Consider the following 18,801-nt stretch of genomic DNA (forward strand, 5'->3'; position numbering starts at 1 on the left):
TGAGAATATATAGAATGCCTGAAAATATATGGGGCAGAGGAAAACACCATCAGCTTCCTCAAAAATACAATGCGCAACTGGAATACAATACTTACAAGCTCTGGAATAAGACTAGCAGAGGTTAATATCAGGAGAGGGATCTTCCAGGGCGACTCATTGTCCCCACTACTCTTCGTAGTAGCCATGATTCCCATGACAAAAGTATTACAGAAGATGGATGCCGGGTACCAACTCAAGAAAAGAGGCAACTGAATCTACCATCTGATGTTCATGGACGACATCAAGCTGTATGGTAAGAGCATCAAGGAAATAGATACCCTAATCCAGACTGTAAGGATTGTATCTGGGGACATCAGGATGGAGTTTGGAATAGAAAAATGCGCCTTAGTCAACATACAAAAAGGCAAAGTAACGAGAACTGAAGGGATAAAGCTACCAGATGGGAGCAACATCAAACATAGATGAGACAGGATACAAATACCTGGGAATAATGGAAGGAGGGGATATAAAACACCAAGAGATGAAGGACACGATCAGGAAAGAATATATGCAGAGACTCAAGGCAATACTCAAGTCAAAACTCAACGCCGGAAATATGATAAAAGCCATAAACACATGGGCAGTGCCAGTAATCAGATACAGAGCAGGAATAGTGGAATGGACGAAGGCAGTACTCTGCAGCATAGATCAGGAAACCAGGAAACATATGACAATACAGCACTACACCCAAGAGCAAATACGGACAGACTATACATAACACGAAAGGAAGGAGGGAGAGGACTACTAAGCATGGAGGACTGCGTCAACATCGAGAACAGAGCACTGGGGCAATATCTGAAAACCAGTGAAGACGAGTGGCTAAAGAGTGCATGGGAAGGACTAATAAAAGTAGACGAAGACCCAGAAATATACAGAGACAGGAGAATGACAAACAGAAACACGGAGGATGGCACAACAAACCAATGCACGGACAATACATGTGACAGACTAAAGAAACTGGCCAGCGATGACACATGGCAATGGCTACAGAGGGGAGAGCTAAAGAAGGAAACTGAAGGTATGATAACTGCGGCACAAGATCAGGCCCTAAGAAACCAGATATATTCAAAGAACGATAGACGGAAATGACATCTCTCCCATATGTAGGAAGTGCAATACGAAAAAATGAAACCATAAACCACATAGCAAGCGAATGCCCAGCAACTTGCACAGAACCAGTACAAAAAGAGGCATGATTCATGGCAAAAACCCTCCACTGGAGCCTGTGCAAAAAACATCAGCTACCTTGCAGTAATAAGTGGTACGAGCACCAACCTGAGGGAGTGATAGAAACGATCAGGCAAAGACCTCTGGGACTATGGTATCAGGACGGATAGGGTGATACGTGCAAATAGACCAGACTTGACGTTGATTGACAAAGTCAAGGAAGAAAGTATCATCATTGATGTCGCAATACCATGGACACCAGAGTTGAAGAGAAAGAGAGGGAAAAAAATGGATAAGTATCAAGACCTGAAAATAGAAATAAGAAGGATATGGGATATGCCAGTGGAAATTGTACCCATAATCATCGGAGCACTAGGCACGATCCAAAGATCCCTGAAAAGGAATCTAGAAAAACTGAGGCTGAAGTAGCTCCAGGACTCATGCAGAAGAGTGTGATCCTTGAAACGGCGCACATAGTAAGAAAAGTGATGGACTCCAAAGGCCTTGTCCACACGATCGGGCCTGATCGGCGGACTTCCCTCTAACGGGCACACTTGACGAGCAAACCGTCAAATTGCCCGATGGGTCTTGTAGCAAAATCACCATGGTGGTGCCGATGCTTGAGCTTCGACCCTGGCAGACGTACGTTAACCATATACATTTCTTTTACTGAGCCATTCTTTGCACCATATTCTCTTCTTTTTCATCACACACAAAGCAATTATCATGCTACACTATCTTCTTCTTTGCGGTACCGCACTGAACACACTATTGGCATCGTCGGGCACACCCATCTCTCCATCGCCTCACCCGTGTGGACAACATTCATGGATAAGTCCGCAGAATTTGCCCGTCAACCCTGGAGCACGCCGATCAGGCCCGGTCGTGTGGACAGGCCATAAGGAGGCAGGATGCAACTCGGAACCCCACACTATAAATACCACCCAGTCGAATTGGAGGACTGTGATAGTAAAAAAAATAAAAAAAAAAACTAAAAAATAATAATAATAAGGAAAAACTCTCTATCACGAGAGTAAATGCCATGTTCCAAGGGTTCCACAATAATAAAAATGTTAAAAGTTTGTGTGTATAATTTACAACCACTTTGTAAAAGCTTTCGAGCCCTTTTCTGGGTTCATCTTGGACTGAAGATGAACCCAGGGAAGGGTTCGAAAGCTATCACAAAGTGTTTATAAAGTATACACAAACTTTTAACACCTTTATTACTGTGGACCCCTTAGAACACAATAATAATAATAATAACTAAGTACTATTATATAGGCTAAGATCAGCTCCTCCAGGTACTATATGGGACATGCCAATCTAATTTTGGGTATTGTTTGAGTGCCTGGGGAGGCTCTCCTCTCACTGTTCTTGAGATTTGTTCTACTTTTATGCTAAGGAAACCAACATGTACAAAACAGCCAAATTCTAGTTTCAATGCGTTGAATTTATAAATAAATAAAGTACAAAGTTCTTGTGAACTTTTCTTTCCTGCAGTGACGACAAACTTGCCCCTCAAACGGATTATGGATTAAATGGATCAGGAAGCACAGATGACTGCAGAAAATTCCTTAATATTCTAAATGACTGGGGCAATGATCAAAACTGTTTACTACTTAAGAGTTTGGTCTTCCCACACAGGACCTGGGAGACTGTGAAGCCTCAGGTGTACGTTCACCAGAAGATGGGAGAGGCTGGGGTTGCATATAGCCAAGCATCAGAGGAGCAATGTCTAAAGTAGTATCTACTGTAAGGTAGGTATTAGGGACACATTGGATGGATAGAGTACCAGCTGGAAATATGAACGGGATTGATGGCAAGGTGGAAAACTGTTTATTCAGCTCCTTGTAGGAAGGAGAGCCTCCCTAATCAAATAGGGACACTATTAGGATCCCGACTCTCGAGATAGACAGGTTCTTAAAAATAAGCTATTGGCCGTAGTGACTGACGACAGGTGACAACAAAGGAGGGAGGAGCATAACAAAACCAATAAAATTTACCTTAAAATAGTTTATTTATACAAAATGTACAAGTGAGACAGGTCCAGTGATAAACAAAATAAACATACACAATGAATTAAATAATAAAGGCAGCAGCAGTAATAATCTAATTAAGTGATTCTTGTACAATTCAACAAACAATTTCATAAGCAGCATAACTAATAAAATAAAAGCGACATCATATATATAGAGGACCACGGTATAAATGAAAACGCAGTGCAGTACATAAATACATATACAAAATCAGGCAGCATAATACAGAAACACATTGAAAAAGCAGTGAAATGACGATTACAATAAATGTAAAAAACGGCAGCATAATAATAAATGAGAATTAACACTGAAGCGGCATAATGTTACAATGTTACACAGCAAAACGGGAACACTTCCTCAAACAATGAGGACAACAGTCCAATGCCGGACGATCAAGACAGAGCCGATACGGCAACCACCTCGTCCTCGGAGACAATATGGACATCCTCCTCGAATGCTGGACGATCAAGACGAGTTGACACAAACAACCATCTCGTCCTCAGATACAGTATGAAGGTCCTCCTCGACCAACTGGATGCTCACGACAGGGTTGATACAACTACCAACTCGTCCTCAGATACTCTCCGCTGCTCTGCTGCCAAGACTCTGCCTCTCTGAACCTGACTGGTTGTTCTCCCCTCCAGGACCTGACTGACGAAGTTTGACGCCATCCAACAGACGTCAACTCGCCAGGAATTAAAAAACAAAAACAAAGGAGGCAACAATCCACCAAGGGAACAATCGGCAAACGATTGTTCCTAACAGGTCTTTATATTTCAATAATCACAGGGATCGTAGGCAGTAAGAAAGTACACAGGGTAAGAGGAATGTGGACACAAACACCAGAACAAAATTAACAATATTTAATTACAAACTACACTTAACTAATAAGCTTGTGAGGAAACTTAACATAAATACACAAAATACGGACAAATAACAGCTCACAAGGACTCCTAATACTGAAAAACTGACCCTAACAAAGTAAAGGAAAGGACATAACATGCCAAAGGCTCAAATAATAATACTACGGGCCCAATAATGAAAAAAAACCACTAACCTATAATTATAAGATTGAAGGAAGACTAGAGAAAATAAAGACAGGAAACCTTAAATCTCCTACCTAACAGTGTTGGTACTAAACTTAAAACTAATTCAAATAATATTCTGAGGGACAGTAAATACCCAATACCGACAACTCATATAAACTACATATATATACAAATATAATTAATAATAAATCGCAAATCCTCGCGTACAACGAAAGTGCACAGGAGTTCACGGAAGTTGCTTCAACCTCCCAGCAGCTATACGGGGGAGCCGCAAATTGTCCAGGTAGACCCAGGGGGTCGAGATCAATTCCGAGGGACAACACAGGATAATCACCTCTTACCTGGCAATTGCCTCCCTACGAGCCTCCTCACGAGCCCTTAGCTCTCCTCGACAGGCAGCTGAAGACGGACAGGACAGTAGTTGGCGTAACGCCTCTACGTGGCGGGACAGCGACGACCACGTCTTCCGCCAAATCCTCCGGCGCGGGAATCAGGAGTACAGGCGTCGCAAGTGACGATAACCTGCGCTATCACAGCCGTGATCAAACTCCACAATGCACATACGCCGTAGATGGCTCAGCACATCTACGGAAAACCACTTCCAAGGGAGGTCCGTCGGAGTATTCCTCCAAAAAGGCGTGAGATAAATCTCCAGAAGGCTGCCAACAAAGAGCGTACGTCCAGAAGCTTATACAGGCCCGAACTTTATGCCGGATCTGAACACTTGAATACCAGCAACTTTAATCTGTTCGATACCCTTCTACATATTTTCTTTATACTTGCATGAACAGTTATCTCCTTGTGGACCTTGCGCCTTTGAACATAGTACATCTTTTCATTTTAGCTAATTACATGATAATCTAATTAGTGATTTTTTTTACTCGTATCTATACAGTGAAATTCCAACAAAACAATAAGTGAAACGATACAGACTTGCAAAGTTTTAAAATTGCATAAAGCCATAAGTTTTAAAAATACCCATTTCTGCCAGTCTGGGCAACAAATGACAACGATTAGCAAGACTAAACCTTCACCAAAGCGAAACCCATCCATTATCACAAGCAAGAGTGGTTTGCAAATCAAGAGATCGAAAGTTTCATCCGTGACTCAGCCTCTGGTAGATGAAGTGTACTTTAGCTAGGAAGAACTGGAATAACTAACAATACTGGTGCTGACAAATGGAGCATTTGAAGCATACAAACAGGTGCATTCTGGAACAAGCTGGACAAGAAAGTGTGGTGGCTACTATGCCAAACCACTAAAAATAGCTTAAAGTATATAAGCTTATGTTCAAAGACCAGACAGGCAATGGTGTCACCATTGCCACGTAAAAAAATGCAGCTTGAATCAATACTGTAGAGGAACAGCTTTGAACCAGCAATATCTTCCAAGAATGAGTTTTCTCTTGGAAACAACCTTGGTATGAAGCAGATTCCCAAACAAACCTGGCGTTAACAAAAATAACATCTGAAGCATACAAAAAACAGCATTTGGGAACAAACTAGACAAAAACTTCTTGAAAAACAACATGCACTTCGAAGGATAGATGTATTGTATTCTAGTCTACGTAAGATTAAGACGACCAGGCAATGTCAGACAATGATGCCACCAGTAACACCTAAAGGATGCACTTTCAATCCATACCGTGTAAGGAAGGTTTATATCTCAAAAATGGTCCAGCGTAGTGTGTGTTACGCTGTCGAATAGAACAAAAACTTCTTGAAAAAACAACATGCACTTCGAAGGATAGATGTATTCTATTCTAGTCTACGTAAGATTAAGACGACCAGGCAATGTCAGACAATGATGCCACAAGTAAACAACCTAAAAGGAGCACTTTCAAATCCATACTGTGTAAGGAAGGTTTTATATCTCAAAATGGCCAAGCGAGTGTGTTTACTCTGTGAAACAACCTCCTTACGAAGCAGAATTTTACCACCACTACATTAAGGTGGCTATGTCGGTAAGATGATAAATTTTACAACAGTCCCCACTATGAACTATATTAATTCATGTTCCAACAGCATTTAAAGGTTTGAACTAGAAAAAAGTATCTGCAGCCAGAAGCAAGGACTTTGATACTGGACTAGACATCCCAGAGGGTAAAAGCAGCGAGCCTATTGCCTGCAGCAAAATGTAGTTAACGAACCTTGTAATGCAAAAATCGAGCCTTTAGGAAGACCAATGATGAACTAGGTCCAGCATCACATAAGGTTAAAACCAGGTTCCCCTTCAAGATGTGGCATAGAACTCAAAAGTTCTAGAAGAAGGTACAAAGTTACAGAATAGCTGTTGAAAGATTAAATGTCTTCGAGAGGAGGAAGACTCAAATCAATATCAAATGACAGCTTGCTACGAAAACCTATATGGCCAGACCAGTTCATTTGCAAATCCACCTCCTCTGCTGCTTTCTGAAAGCATGAACAGAAACACTCATAACACGTACAACAATGCTCATTGAATGTGTGTGTCGAGACCTGAAGTTACAAATAAGCATGGTATTGATAACACTCATGTTATACTCAGAATTGTAGATTGGTGTTTAGACACCTAATTTCTAACTAGGACAAAGACCTCATGGCTGACTCAAGTTTTGGCAAGAGTAAACTGTCAAGTCCATGAGAATAGGGTAGTGCAAGGGCCAGCAACTTCACAACAGATGGAGAATACAAAACGATTTTGCCACTCAACAAAGATAAGAGGTTGTGAATGTTCACAAATACCAAGGGCAAAAGACGCCTTCCGTGTTCTAAGCAGTACACAATCAAGAGAATACGGAAAGTGGAAAATCTAATCTGCAAACCCTAAATGGATTCAGAAACTAAACATGAATTAGCCAAATAAGTAAACCTCCGATAGATAATAAAGGACACTATCTACTCTTTAAGCAAGTTCCTGAACAGCAGAAAGGTGGCAACTTTTGAAGTCTCTGGTCTTCGACTGTGGTTGCAGCCTAATTTCAAACGACTACTAAAAATATTACAAGCAAACACAGCAGGAAAAACTATTCTGAGAAAACGAAGCTATACATGTAGACCTACAGCATACATGGATGTCCATTACCATGAACACAAAATGCTTCAGTGTCTACAAGACAATCCTCATGAACACAAAATGCTTCAATGTCTACAAGACAATCCTCATGAACACAAAATGCTTCAGTGTCTACAAGACAATCCTCATGAACACAAGCTGACTCAATGTCTACAAGACAATCCTCATGAACACAAAATGCTTCACTGTCTACAAGACAATAGAAAGCAATGAATGTGTACTACAAGCTTAGCCTAACTTACAAGAAACTACACTCAAGACACAGCAGTAACCATCCATATCACTGTGACGAAGGCTGCAAATGAGCAGAACACCAAATAAAAGTAAAAGAAAAAAAAACACTATCAAATGAAAAATTGACCAATTTCACATGGTACACAAAACACAAGTAAAACAAGAGCCTTGCCAATGTACGACAGAAATTTTCTGAGTCAGGAACAGACAAAGAGTTAATGTACAATATGCTACAACGAGCAGGAATCCAAATTGGACAATTTTAAAAGATTGACGAACAGAAGTGTTGATCCATCTCATAGTAGACAAAAAGAATTTTCTGGGTCAAACAAGAGCCTGGCGGATGTAGGGCATATTGTCTCTGACTCGGGAGTGAAGAGTTTAATGTACCACAATTCTTCACCAGCATTTCATAACTGAAGTTTATATAGCACTCTTTTACCTGCATTTTTACCCGATTGATTTTAGGGCCAGCTTTGAGAAAGCGCACAAGATTGATCAGGCATTTACAAACAAACATAATATTTATTATTTTAAAAAAAATGACACCCCGTTTTCAAGCAAGAATAACTTCTGTGCGTTGTCTTTAGTTTCCCGTGAGGTAGGAGGCAGCAGCTCCCTCCAGTACAGTTTTTCCAAGAGGAGATTCGCAGAAAATGTTCGAGTTTGGGCATTGTTAACGGCTCTAACAACACCTATAACTCTGTGCCGTCTCCTCCCAGGCAGGGTCCGTTGACGTCCTCTTAAAGTCTCCTACGTCTGCTCCCTTTGAGACAATGGTCCAGGCTCTTTGACAGACAGAGTTGAAGATGTGTTTCTCAAGAAGTACGGTTCTTGAGATTTGTTCTACTTTTATGCTAAGGAAACCAACATGTACAAAACAGCCAAATTCTGGAGCAATGTATAAAGTAGTATCTACTGTAAGGTAGGTATTAGGGACACATTGGATGGATAGAGTACCAGCTGGAAATATGAACGGGATTGATGGCAAGGTGGAAAACTGTTTATTCAGCTCCTTGTAGGAAGGAGAGCATCCCTAGATATATAGGGACACCCAAGTCCTCTATAGGTCTAGAGGAACTGCTCAGGGGAGCTATAGAAGTACAAGTGACACAGAACTGAATCAGGTTTCCATCTTGTTTCCAGCCTGGATCATACATCCAGCCTCATCCCACCATTGAAGCAGCCTCGTTCTCACTCTGCAGTTATAGTTACTACCTCAGCCATTGCTCTGGACAGGTGCTTGGCAGTGTGCCAAAGCTGTCCCCCTAATTCATGTGGTACCTGGAAGGCTTCACACATCCTTTTGGTTGAGTAAGAAGTGAGGAAGATAATAACTCAAAGAGAGGGAGTGAAGTTTTGGTCAGTCCATCTCAACCTGGCATTTCCTGATTCTCATAAGTGTGTCTGGTATAAGAGCTAGATTTGTTGTCACTCAAGGGAATGAGTTTATCTGATTTCTGTACTTCATTTGTTTTTAGTAAAATGCTTGAAATAGGTTTTGTGCTGTTTTGTTCTCCTCCTGAGCATAGAAATAAGCAAGATGCTGTATTTGATCTTGAATATGTCAGATCATAATGAATTGGTTTGTGTTGTTCCATGAAAGTTAATCCCTTCTAAAATCAATATTAAGGCTTTATATACATTAACTTCTTAAAATGAATATTATTAGAGTATAATGAACATGTTTGGAATTATAATTTGCAAGAACAATTTAATTTGTCCTATTATATTTTCCCTCTATACAAAAAAAAAAAAAAAAAAAAAAAAAAAAAAAAAAAAATAATATTTCAGCTTGACTTATTCTGCCTCTTTACTCTTGCTTGGTTTATGCTTACAGTAATAGTGATCATTATGGTACACTATATCCTGTTTGCAGTTAAATATATCTCTTGTATTTGTTTAGTATTTCCAGTCATATAGTTTTAATCTTTCTAAAGTACAACCATGTAATACATTCTTTTCACAGACTTGGGTATATCACTTGTATTTGTATATTATTTTTACCTAAAACTAGTTTTTATCTTCTTTTCCAAAAGCATTAGCACATTTTGCCTCATGTCACTTACTTGAGAATTTGAGTAAAGATCTTCTGTATGTATGCCTTGTACTTTTCAAGTCATCTTGCTAAAGGAAGGATTTTGCTCAAGTGCTGCATGTTACACGCCTCCTTTCATTATTTCATTCATATTACATATTATTCTGAATATTTACTATCCTCTCGTGCATTCGGTCCAAATTTTGAAAACTTCTCATAATACTTAGTGTATAATGTTTGTTTTTTTTTGCTTGTCTAGTTTTATACACCATTTTTTTCTAACCCAGTTGAATATTGGTACCAATTCCTTCTGTACATGATGGGCAGTTCCCAACAAACTAACCATTTTGACTGCAATTTCCAACTAATCATTGTAGTTCTGAACTAATTTAAGAGAAACTTAAAACTTTGCAATCATGAAGACGTTTTTGTTGTTTGTTTGTTTTTTATGGTGCTTTTACGTTGCATGGAACCAGTGGTTATTCAGCAACGGGACCAACGGCTTTATGCGACTTCCGAACCACGACGAGAGTGAACTTCTATCACCAGAAATACACATCTCTCACTCCTCAATGGAATGGCCGAGAATCGAACCCGCGACCACCGAGGTGGAACGCCAACACCATACCAACCACGCCACTGAGGCGCTTTTTTTTTTTTTACACTTTGCAGACAAGCATCACTCTAAACTAATACTTTAAAAGTAGGAGGAGGATGCCACTTCATAGTTTTTTGTGCTCCATTGTGGTTTCTGTATAACACTGATACCTTAATCCCCCAACTACAGTAGTTTTCTCAAGTGTATATTATCCAGCTGTGACACTTGGTCATTTCTGACTTAAGTTTGAACTCAACTTTTACAATTTAAAGAATCCTTTGCCAGCTTTATGTTGAATGTTTCTAAGTCATGTAAACAGTAGCATATATACATAACTCACTAACTACTTATGCTCAGATTCCTCATTTTTCATGTTTTTACAATTTTCACTGGTATCTACCTCTCCTGTATGGGTATCTAAATTCGGAAGTCATACTTACTAACTTTTAGCAAGTCAGTTTAGCCAATTTCCCTATTGTTATTATACATAAGACTAATAATTATTTTACTAGTGATTTTGGTCTCAAGGAAGCTTCTGTTTTGAATTTGTAGACACACATTCTTTTTTATGCTATATGTAAGATGGCAAATAACTTCTTTGTGTATACTATATATAAAGGGGCCAAGAATAATGGTATTGCAAGTGTTGTTCCTTTACTCCTAGAATTTGAGTAAAAAAAACTGAATTAGTGGGCTGCATCCACAGGAATCTGGTATGTCCTCTAGTTTGTTGTTAACATATTGTTCTAATAAAACAACTCTCACATGACGAACGCCATCTATGGTTATTTATATTGAATTATTTTGATGAAATGCTCAAGAACTGGTTTTTATATTGCTCAAGTTTGAAATTAATATGGCTTTCATAGAGATATATAATTAATTTTTGCCCCAGTTGAGACTAACAGTTTTGAACCTTAAATACTTCATGATTATATTAAAATAGATAAGGAAGGTTTTTTAAGTACTGATTTATAGACTTGTTAACAACTTGAGTAGAAAAGATCTTTCCTACAGAACTCACTTAGAATTATAGACTTAGACTGTTCACACATGTGTGATTAGAAAAGATTTAGATCAAGAGATCTTGCTTTCTTCATCCCAGTAAGTGTTAAAAAAAACTGTGATTTATATCTTTATATGAGTTTCTGTGTGAATCATCTAATTGAATGTAACAGTTTTGTTTTGTTAAATGCAATCAGAAGTTTCTTCCGTACTAGTATGTACAATCACACCCCACCACCTTCATTGGCCTTTGCATTGGTAACAGGGATGACAAGAGGGGACTATCCTTTAATGCACTTACAGTTCTCAAAATTAATCCCTTCTTTGTGAACAGTTTGTATCCTTTTGACTCCTAGAATAACCGTGATCAACTGTCTATCTTATAACTGGGTATATAAATGGAAGGAGAGTTTAACTTCACTAATCCTCGTAGAGCTTGCTTTCTTACTATATTCATCCTATTATGGAAGTTCTTAAGATCAGACCCCAGATCTTGTCTATGTGCGAGTTTAATTTCCGATCAGTAACCATCTTCGACCCTGTGAATCAACACACAGTATTTCAGAACAGTTGCCCTTCTTTCTGATCCAGTTTATATCCTACCGTGACCTTGGTCTGTGATCAAGCCTTCTGTTAGAATAGAAGTCCTGGTATTGTGTTCATTATTATTATTATTGAGGTTTAGTGCAGAGGGTTACAATGTTCCAGTATGTGTTTTCTTTATAAAGATCAATAATAATATTGAGATTAGGTGTTCATCAGAGGGCTTACAGTTCAATGATTCAGCACAACAGAGTAAGAATTGGTGGACTACTGATCATCAGAAAACACCTTTAAATGAAAACCATGCCTTGAGATTGTTTGTTACAGAAGTGGTGGACTTCAGGTCATCAGAAAGCAGCCTTCATGTTAATCCTGCATTGTTTGTTACAAGTTATTTTCGTTTTATGAACTTTGCTTGTCCAGGTCATCAGAAAGCAGCCTTTATGTTAATCTTGCATTGTTTGTTACAAGTTATTTTCGTTTTATGAACTTTGCTTGTCCTCTTGAACCTTCTGTAGAGGCAAAGTCCTGCTGTGTGCAATTTTTGAATTTTGTTGTGTGGAAACTAGAGCCTCATGTATCTCTACTAAATCAGAAGCCATTCATTAGTCCTGTCACATTTGTTCGAACCAATCCAGAACTTCAATTTGTCTTCATCCTGCCTTGTTTGAATCCAGGTTGAATTCACTTTGTGTCAAAATCAGAAACCTTTTATCCTTCCGTTTTTGTTCCAATCCAAAACATTGACTTCCACATCCTGGTATGGGTGTGTTCCATTTGATCAACATTTGCCGAGCACAAATGGACTTTATCAACGCAAATTAGTGTTGGTACACAAATACATAGGAAATATACAATGCTTATTAGTGTGTTGGTAGGAAAATGTGTAAAATTTGAAAATGGGTACATTATGAAACTTTTATTATAAAATATTTAGTCCACAAAAAGCAGCAAAACAAAAATGATTGAAGCAAGTGCCAAAATGAGATCAATTTGGCTTGTACAGTGTTCAAAATTATACAAATGTTGTTTAGATGTTATTAACGACCATATTTACATAATCTTGATCTTTTCACTTCCAGATACATAATAATAATGTAAAGCTGGTTAATGGCTAATAACCCAATATAATATTAAATAAAATACATATATACATTAGACAGGCTGTGTGAATATCAAATATCATGATACAGACAGACAAACAAGTGTATAGTAGAGATAAGTCATACAAATCATTTTGCTTATAACATTATAAGTAAACTTGCTTTATTGACAATGTGTTTTCTATTTCTATATATAGTGAACCATCATCAATTACAACTGACTGATGACAATAAGATTTTTCCACTTTTTATCACTTAGGACTTGGCCACTGGCCTACAAAGCCATCCAAACTTGTACAAGATTTTATTTATTAGTCTTTTAAAACCATTCAATCACAGTATCTGAACCCATTAGGTTTTCAGTACAATCTGAATCATTAATTACCTTAAAACCAAATAGGGCCTGATCAAAATTCATAGTGCGGTTACTGCCACATTTTTTGAGCCATTACATGGGTACTTATGACAATGTACAAAATCTTGAGTTGAGAGATGCGTAATCATTAATGACAAAATAAATATTTCTAATATAGTAGGTACATTTTATCTCCAATATTTTTTTGCTTTGCAATTAGAGCACCATGAACTACAATTATTCAAACCAAAAGAATTCTAGACAACTCCCATAAAATCCAATACTGTTCAAAGAACAGAGTATTATTCCTCCCTCCAAGTAATGAACACACAACTTACAATACAAATGGCTCAGTACTGTGCTGCAACTGTAAGCCCATTCCTGTAGAAAAATGCTCAATTTCCTCTCTAGAAGAAAAATGAACTATCTAATAAAGAAGCAAGTTACTGGAATAAATGATAAAATTTAGATCAAATCATTCATTCTTCCCTGGTGCACAAAAACTCAGCACCATATTGTGAGGTTTAATGAGGAAAATTTTGAGATAAACTATTTGCACCATCATTCAAAAATCTCTCCAAATCAGACATGGTTCAGTTTTCCTCTTTAAACATTTGCATTGTTCCATCCATACCACAAAACACTATAAAAATTTGCACTAAAATATGTGGAATGCCTGAAGTTTTTATTCATCAAAACTTGGTCCCTTGTCTTGGTAATAAAATATATTGGTACTATATGATAAGCACAAAAGAAATTCCTAGAGTTAAGTTTTAGATTCCTAGCACTAGCTCATCTGTGTGCAAGAACACCCATTAACACGAGTCTATGAAAATTCCCACAAAGAATATTATATACTACAGCATTGCTTGCTATTCTTAACAACTAACCTCAAATTTCTTTAAAACTGGCAATATTAAGATGTGATATAAACCTTACAAAGCAAACCTTCTCCAAGTAATCATCGTCACATGGGTACGTGGAACAGACGTGAAAGAATAATAAGACCAATGGGCAAGGTTGTGGCAAGTGTAGTGTGTATGCTTTCCTAACATTACATAATATCAATGTTTTGAGCAAATGACAGAGAAGCTATCAACTTACCCCTAAAAGAATAGGAAATTCAGTGTTACAGAACATATTTACAAATGGCTGCCAGAAATTTATACAAAACCTGTCTCACACTATTCTAAATAAATTAACTCTTACTTTTGAAAAATGGCATGTTATACTTTACTGAACCCCAGCGCCTGAAAGAAGACCTTGACGATAATGTCATTGCTCTAGGTCTTGCCGTTGCATGTGCTGGGGTACAGTAGGTATTGACAAAGGCTGAAGACCCATACAGATCATCTAGGGAAGATTTTTCAGAACTGGGTGATCCATCACCTGCAAAACACAAATACATAAATTGCTTATTATAACTGCAATTAGTTGGCTGCTGTGACGGATTTAATTTTAATAGAAGGGCAAATACTTGGCCAAAATGACAAGAAATGCACATCTAGGTTGAACCAAAAGCAACAGATGAAAAGCCACAAAGGAACTCGCTTTTACATATTTTAAACAGCAAAATCATTAGCACCAACCACCATAGTTCCACATAATGCAATGGTATCCATTTTTAAGGGCAATTTACATAGAGACTGCACTATTTGATCAAATTCCCAAGTCCAAATAAGAGGAATGATTTTAAATATAGCCCATACTATGTTTCATCATTTGAAATTCTTCAAGTCCATATTGTTTGCAACCAATAAATAACTTTCATATTGAAAGTTCTATTCTTAGTATACATTCATTTTAAATCATTCTTGATGCCACTTTGACTTTAAATGATTACACCTATAAAATTTTGGATTCAAAATCCGTTAACTTTTCAGAAACGAACACTACTGGAAGGATGACTTACCTCTGAGTGGCGTCTCTTCATAGAGTGATGCAAATCTACCTCTTCTTGGAATGATGAAATTGTGTCTTGTTGGCTGAGGGGTCAAAATTTCCATCTCCTCCTCTGCAGCCGCTCCCCACTGTCTGTGGTCTGCGATGTGTTGTTGCAAACACTTGTGCCAGGATGCTGCCTCAGTTGGGGATTCTAACACAAGTGTGAGGTTTCCTCTGTCTACACCAGTGGTGTTGGATAACGCTATCCGCACACCATTCAGGGATATTTCTGTGTTCTGTGAAATAAAAAATAATTTTATATAAAATTTGGATTTACTGTTTTTAATAAAGTCCATTACAGTGTTGATTGGTTATATTATTAAATAGACCAGACTAACTTACTACAGGTTTGCAAATTCTGTACTAAAACACCTGGATGAAGATTTTTTTTTTAATGTTTCCTAGTTAGGTCATTTACACTATACTTACTCCATGTATATCCTACCATTTTATACCTTCTTTACTCCATGTACATATATAGTACCATTTTATACCTTCTTTCAACAAGATTAGTATACATCCTTAAGCAATTTGTTTAATAGTGCATGTCTACAGCAAATAGTTGACTAATAGATTCTTTGTTTTCCATTCACAGAAACCACAAATTTGTTGGACCATGCCGAGATCATTATTACAAGATATGTGGATTGTATTGCTAAATTTTAACTTGTTATAGAGTCAAGAATCTTCTGAGGTAATAATAAATAGTGTTAAGAGCTACTGATGTGCATAATTTCAAGTTTTAAATCCAATTAGAAATTTGTCCTTCACAAAATAATCTACAACAGTTGATTTTGTAAGGTACTACTAATAAAGGTCTTCTAGAAACAAATGCTTTTTCAATACTTATCAATACAACAATTACAGGTACTATTTGGTCACTAAAACCATTTTCACTTCCCAGATGAATTATAAAGATTTAGTGAAATATTTTGCAAGTCATCTAACCATCAAAATAAACAAAAATTCTGATAGATTCATTTTACATAAGACAAAAGTTGGTTATCATCATTATTCTTAATATTATTATTACTATACTGATTTAACAAGACCAGTCACATTGACGGACAACAGGGACTACACGACTTCTTCTTAAATGCAAGTTTTAAGCCGGGCTCAGGTAAAGTTAAAGTAGGCCAGCTATATGAAGAGGCTGCAAGAAATGCATGAAACATTAAGAGCAGAAAAGGCCCTGAGGGTCCTCGAATGAAAATAAGAGACATGAAACAAATGCACCCTCTTTAATAAAGACCCCCAGTAGGATCATGATAAACAAACAAACCCCATACCATAATGCAACCAAGAAAAAAAAATTGGACTACAGAAAATTGGGTAGGAAAGTTTAAAGCTTAACCCTCAAGCAACCAAGCAAGTGGCTTCCTGAGATGGGGCGAAAACTTTAGCTAAACTCTCCAATACAGAATATTCAACACTACAAATTACTGTCAACAATAAGAAATATTTTGCTTTTCTAGTGGCCTTTCTTACCCTGTCAATGGAAAGTGACAGCGGATGGTGTGGTGAAAGATGTACGTCTTCTTTGTTCCCCCATACTTCCAGCTGCCATCCATATAGCCGACACCACGATCTCTGGAACTCGCTCTCCTGAAATGGACAGTTTATTAGATTCCATCATAGATTCAAGACAAGAAATATCTTAAAAGTCAAATCATACATTAACAAACATACCATTGTTGTAACATTTGGCAGCCCTACAGTCTGGTGGTAGCAGCAATAAGTCACAAGAAGTAGCAGAAGCCAGCAGAATAAGTGTAAACTGACAAGCCGCATCAACTTTACTTTTACATCTACTCGGTTCATGGCTAACTGCAATTTGTTCATTTAACAATGAATGCCACAGTAACACAGGACCTTTCATAATAAAGGTCTGCAGATGCTATCAAATCTGAATGAAATTTTATTTAATGTGTGGCCCTCATCAGGCTTTTCTCCATGAACTTTTGTCTTTTCCCGCTGGCTTTTGTCCCGTTACTTCCACTTCTGTAATTTGGACAATGCCTTCTTTCTCTTTTCTTACTGTACAAAAACCATCTAAACCTATTTTCCACCTCCTGATAAAATTGTACATACTAAATCATTTGCGCAGACTTACGGGAACATGAGCATAGCCAGCAATTCTCTCCTGGGTGGCACAGTCTGGTTGAGCTGCTAGACGACAACAAAAATGACCGAATAGGGGTAACTGATTGGCTCTATTTTCTGTAAAGTGAAGAAGATTAAGATTTACTATCATTTAAGTGACATACTTCCAAAACTTGGTATAAGATGAAAATATATTTAACTTAAATTTTTAGTCAGTAAATGGGCTATTAACAATAAACAAATGGGGCTATTATTAACAAATACAAAAAATAATGATAAAGCACTGTACATAAGAACAAAAAATTAAACACAAGAAAAAAACTAACCTGTGTTTTCCAGAGTGAGGTCATGTGTTGCTGTGTTATTGGAAACATTCTCTAGACGAAGCCTAGCTGTAGCTACCATTTCAAATTTAGGACCTCTGAAAATGTTCCAAAACAGTTAATTTGTAATCTGAAGCAAGTTTTCACAATTGCATTTGGAAAATGAAAAAAATAAACAGACCTTAACTCAGCTGTTCCATTATTATAGGAAAAACAAAAGTTTTAACATTTTTAAGACTCAAAATGTTGGCCTGAAGGATATGTTCCAGAAATGTTGCAAGAGAAAATTAGATGAAAAAGCAGGAGTGAAAGTAAAGCAGGTGGTGGCTGGAGGGAGTCCACAGTGATTTCACAAAAATACTCAGTAATTCTAGAGTATTGCTAATTTGTATTTAGGACGTATGTTTTACGTAGCAGAGCTAGGAAGGAAGAAAATTTATGAATCCTTATCAATGAAAATTGATGTCCCTTTTGAATACAGATGATATGAGTGTTACAGAAAATTTTCAGTATACACCTGTTCTACAGTTAAATACAGAGAGAAAAGTGCTTCTCATTTAGTATTCCTACATGAGGCAAACACTTCATTTCAGCCTTATATGCAGCAACGCATTGTTAGATTGTACAATAGTTCTTGGCAGCATCCTTTTAGCTCCAAGCTGTGCTGCTCTCTGCCTTTCTCCTTCTATTTGATCCCTCTAGTCTCATCCTAATTAGCTGTCCAACTGCTTCAACTCTGAACTTTTTGTTCAGTTTCCATTAACCATTTGGGGGGGATATTCAGGCTAGCCCTTTGCTCTATGTAAGTGTAAAACAGGTCTGGATGTCCAACTTTTTAATAACCATAATCTAAAAGCAAAAATAATATGAAAATGTTGGTACTCGACCCTTGCCATGTCTGAATCCTCACGTAACGCGCAACAAAATGAGGATTTACTTTTGATGCAAATTGTTATTCTATGGCAGCTCTGGAGAATAACTGTTATGGCATATATTATCTTGGTTTCTCTTTATATAACCCTATACTACATTAAATGACTGACAAATACATAAATCCTCACTGATATACTGCATGTATTATGTATTCCTCTCTTCAGGAGCGGTCATAATGTGATTTAGTAGTACATTTGCCATTTTTAGGACTTCAAAGCATAAGTAATATCTCATAATAACAGACCATGATCACAAATTTACTTAGATAATAGTGCCT

At 37.5% G+C, this 18,801-nt stretch overlaps 1 protein-coding gene across 2 annotated transcripts in view; it reads right to left on the minus strand.

The window, feature by feature from the left end:
- Positions 1-12,662: 12,662 nt before the first annotated feature.
- Positions 12,663-18,801, minus strand: part of LOC135199315 (rhotekin-like) — a 156,190-nt gene continuing 150,051 nt past the window's right edge. For both annotated transcript variants that reach the window (XM_064227228.1, XM_064227227.1), the window contains exons 7-11: positions 17,595-17,689; positions 17,279-17,385; positions 16,654-16,770; positions 15,134-15,401; positions 12,663-14,610 (exon numbers count right to left, since the gene is read on the minus strand). In XM_064227228.1, the coding sequence (XP_064083298.1) occupies positions 14,420-14,610; positions 15,134-15,401; positions 16,654-16,770; positions 17,279-17,385; positions 17,595-17,689 (778 nt within the window). In that variant the 3' untranslated portion in view covers positions 12,663-14,419. The remainder of the gene's footprint in view (positions 14,611-15,133; positions 15,402-16,653; positions 16,771-17,278; positions 17,386-17,594; positions 17,690-18,801) is intronic.

This window comes from Macrobrachium nipponense, chromosome 25, assembly GCF_015104395.2.
Source record: "Macrobrachium nipponense isolate FS-2020 chromosome 25, ASM1510439v2, whole genome shotgun sequence".
Taxonomy (NCBI): domain Eukaryota; kingdom Metazoa; phylum Arthropoda; class Malacostraca; order Decapoda; family Palaemonidae; genus Macrobrachium; species Macrobrachium nipponense.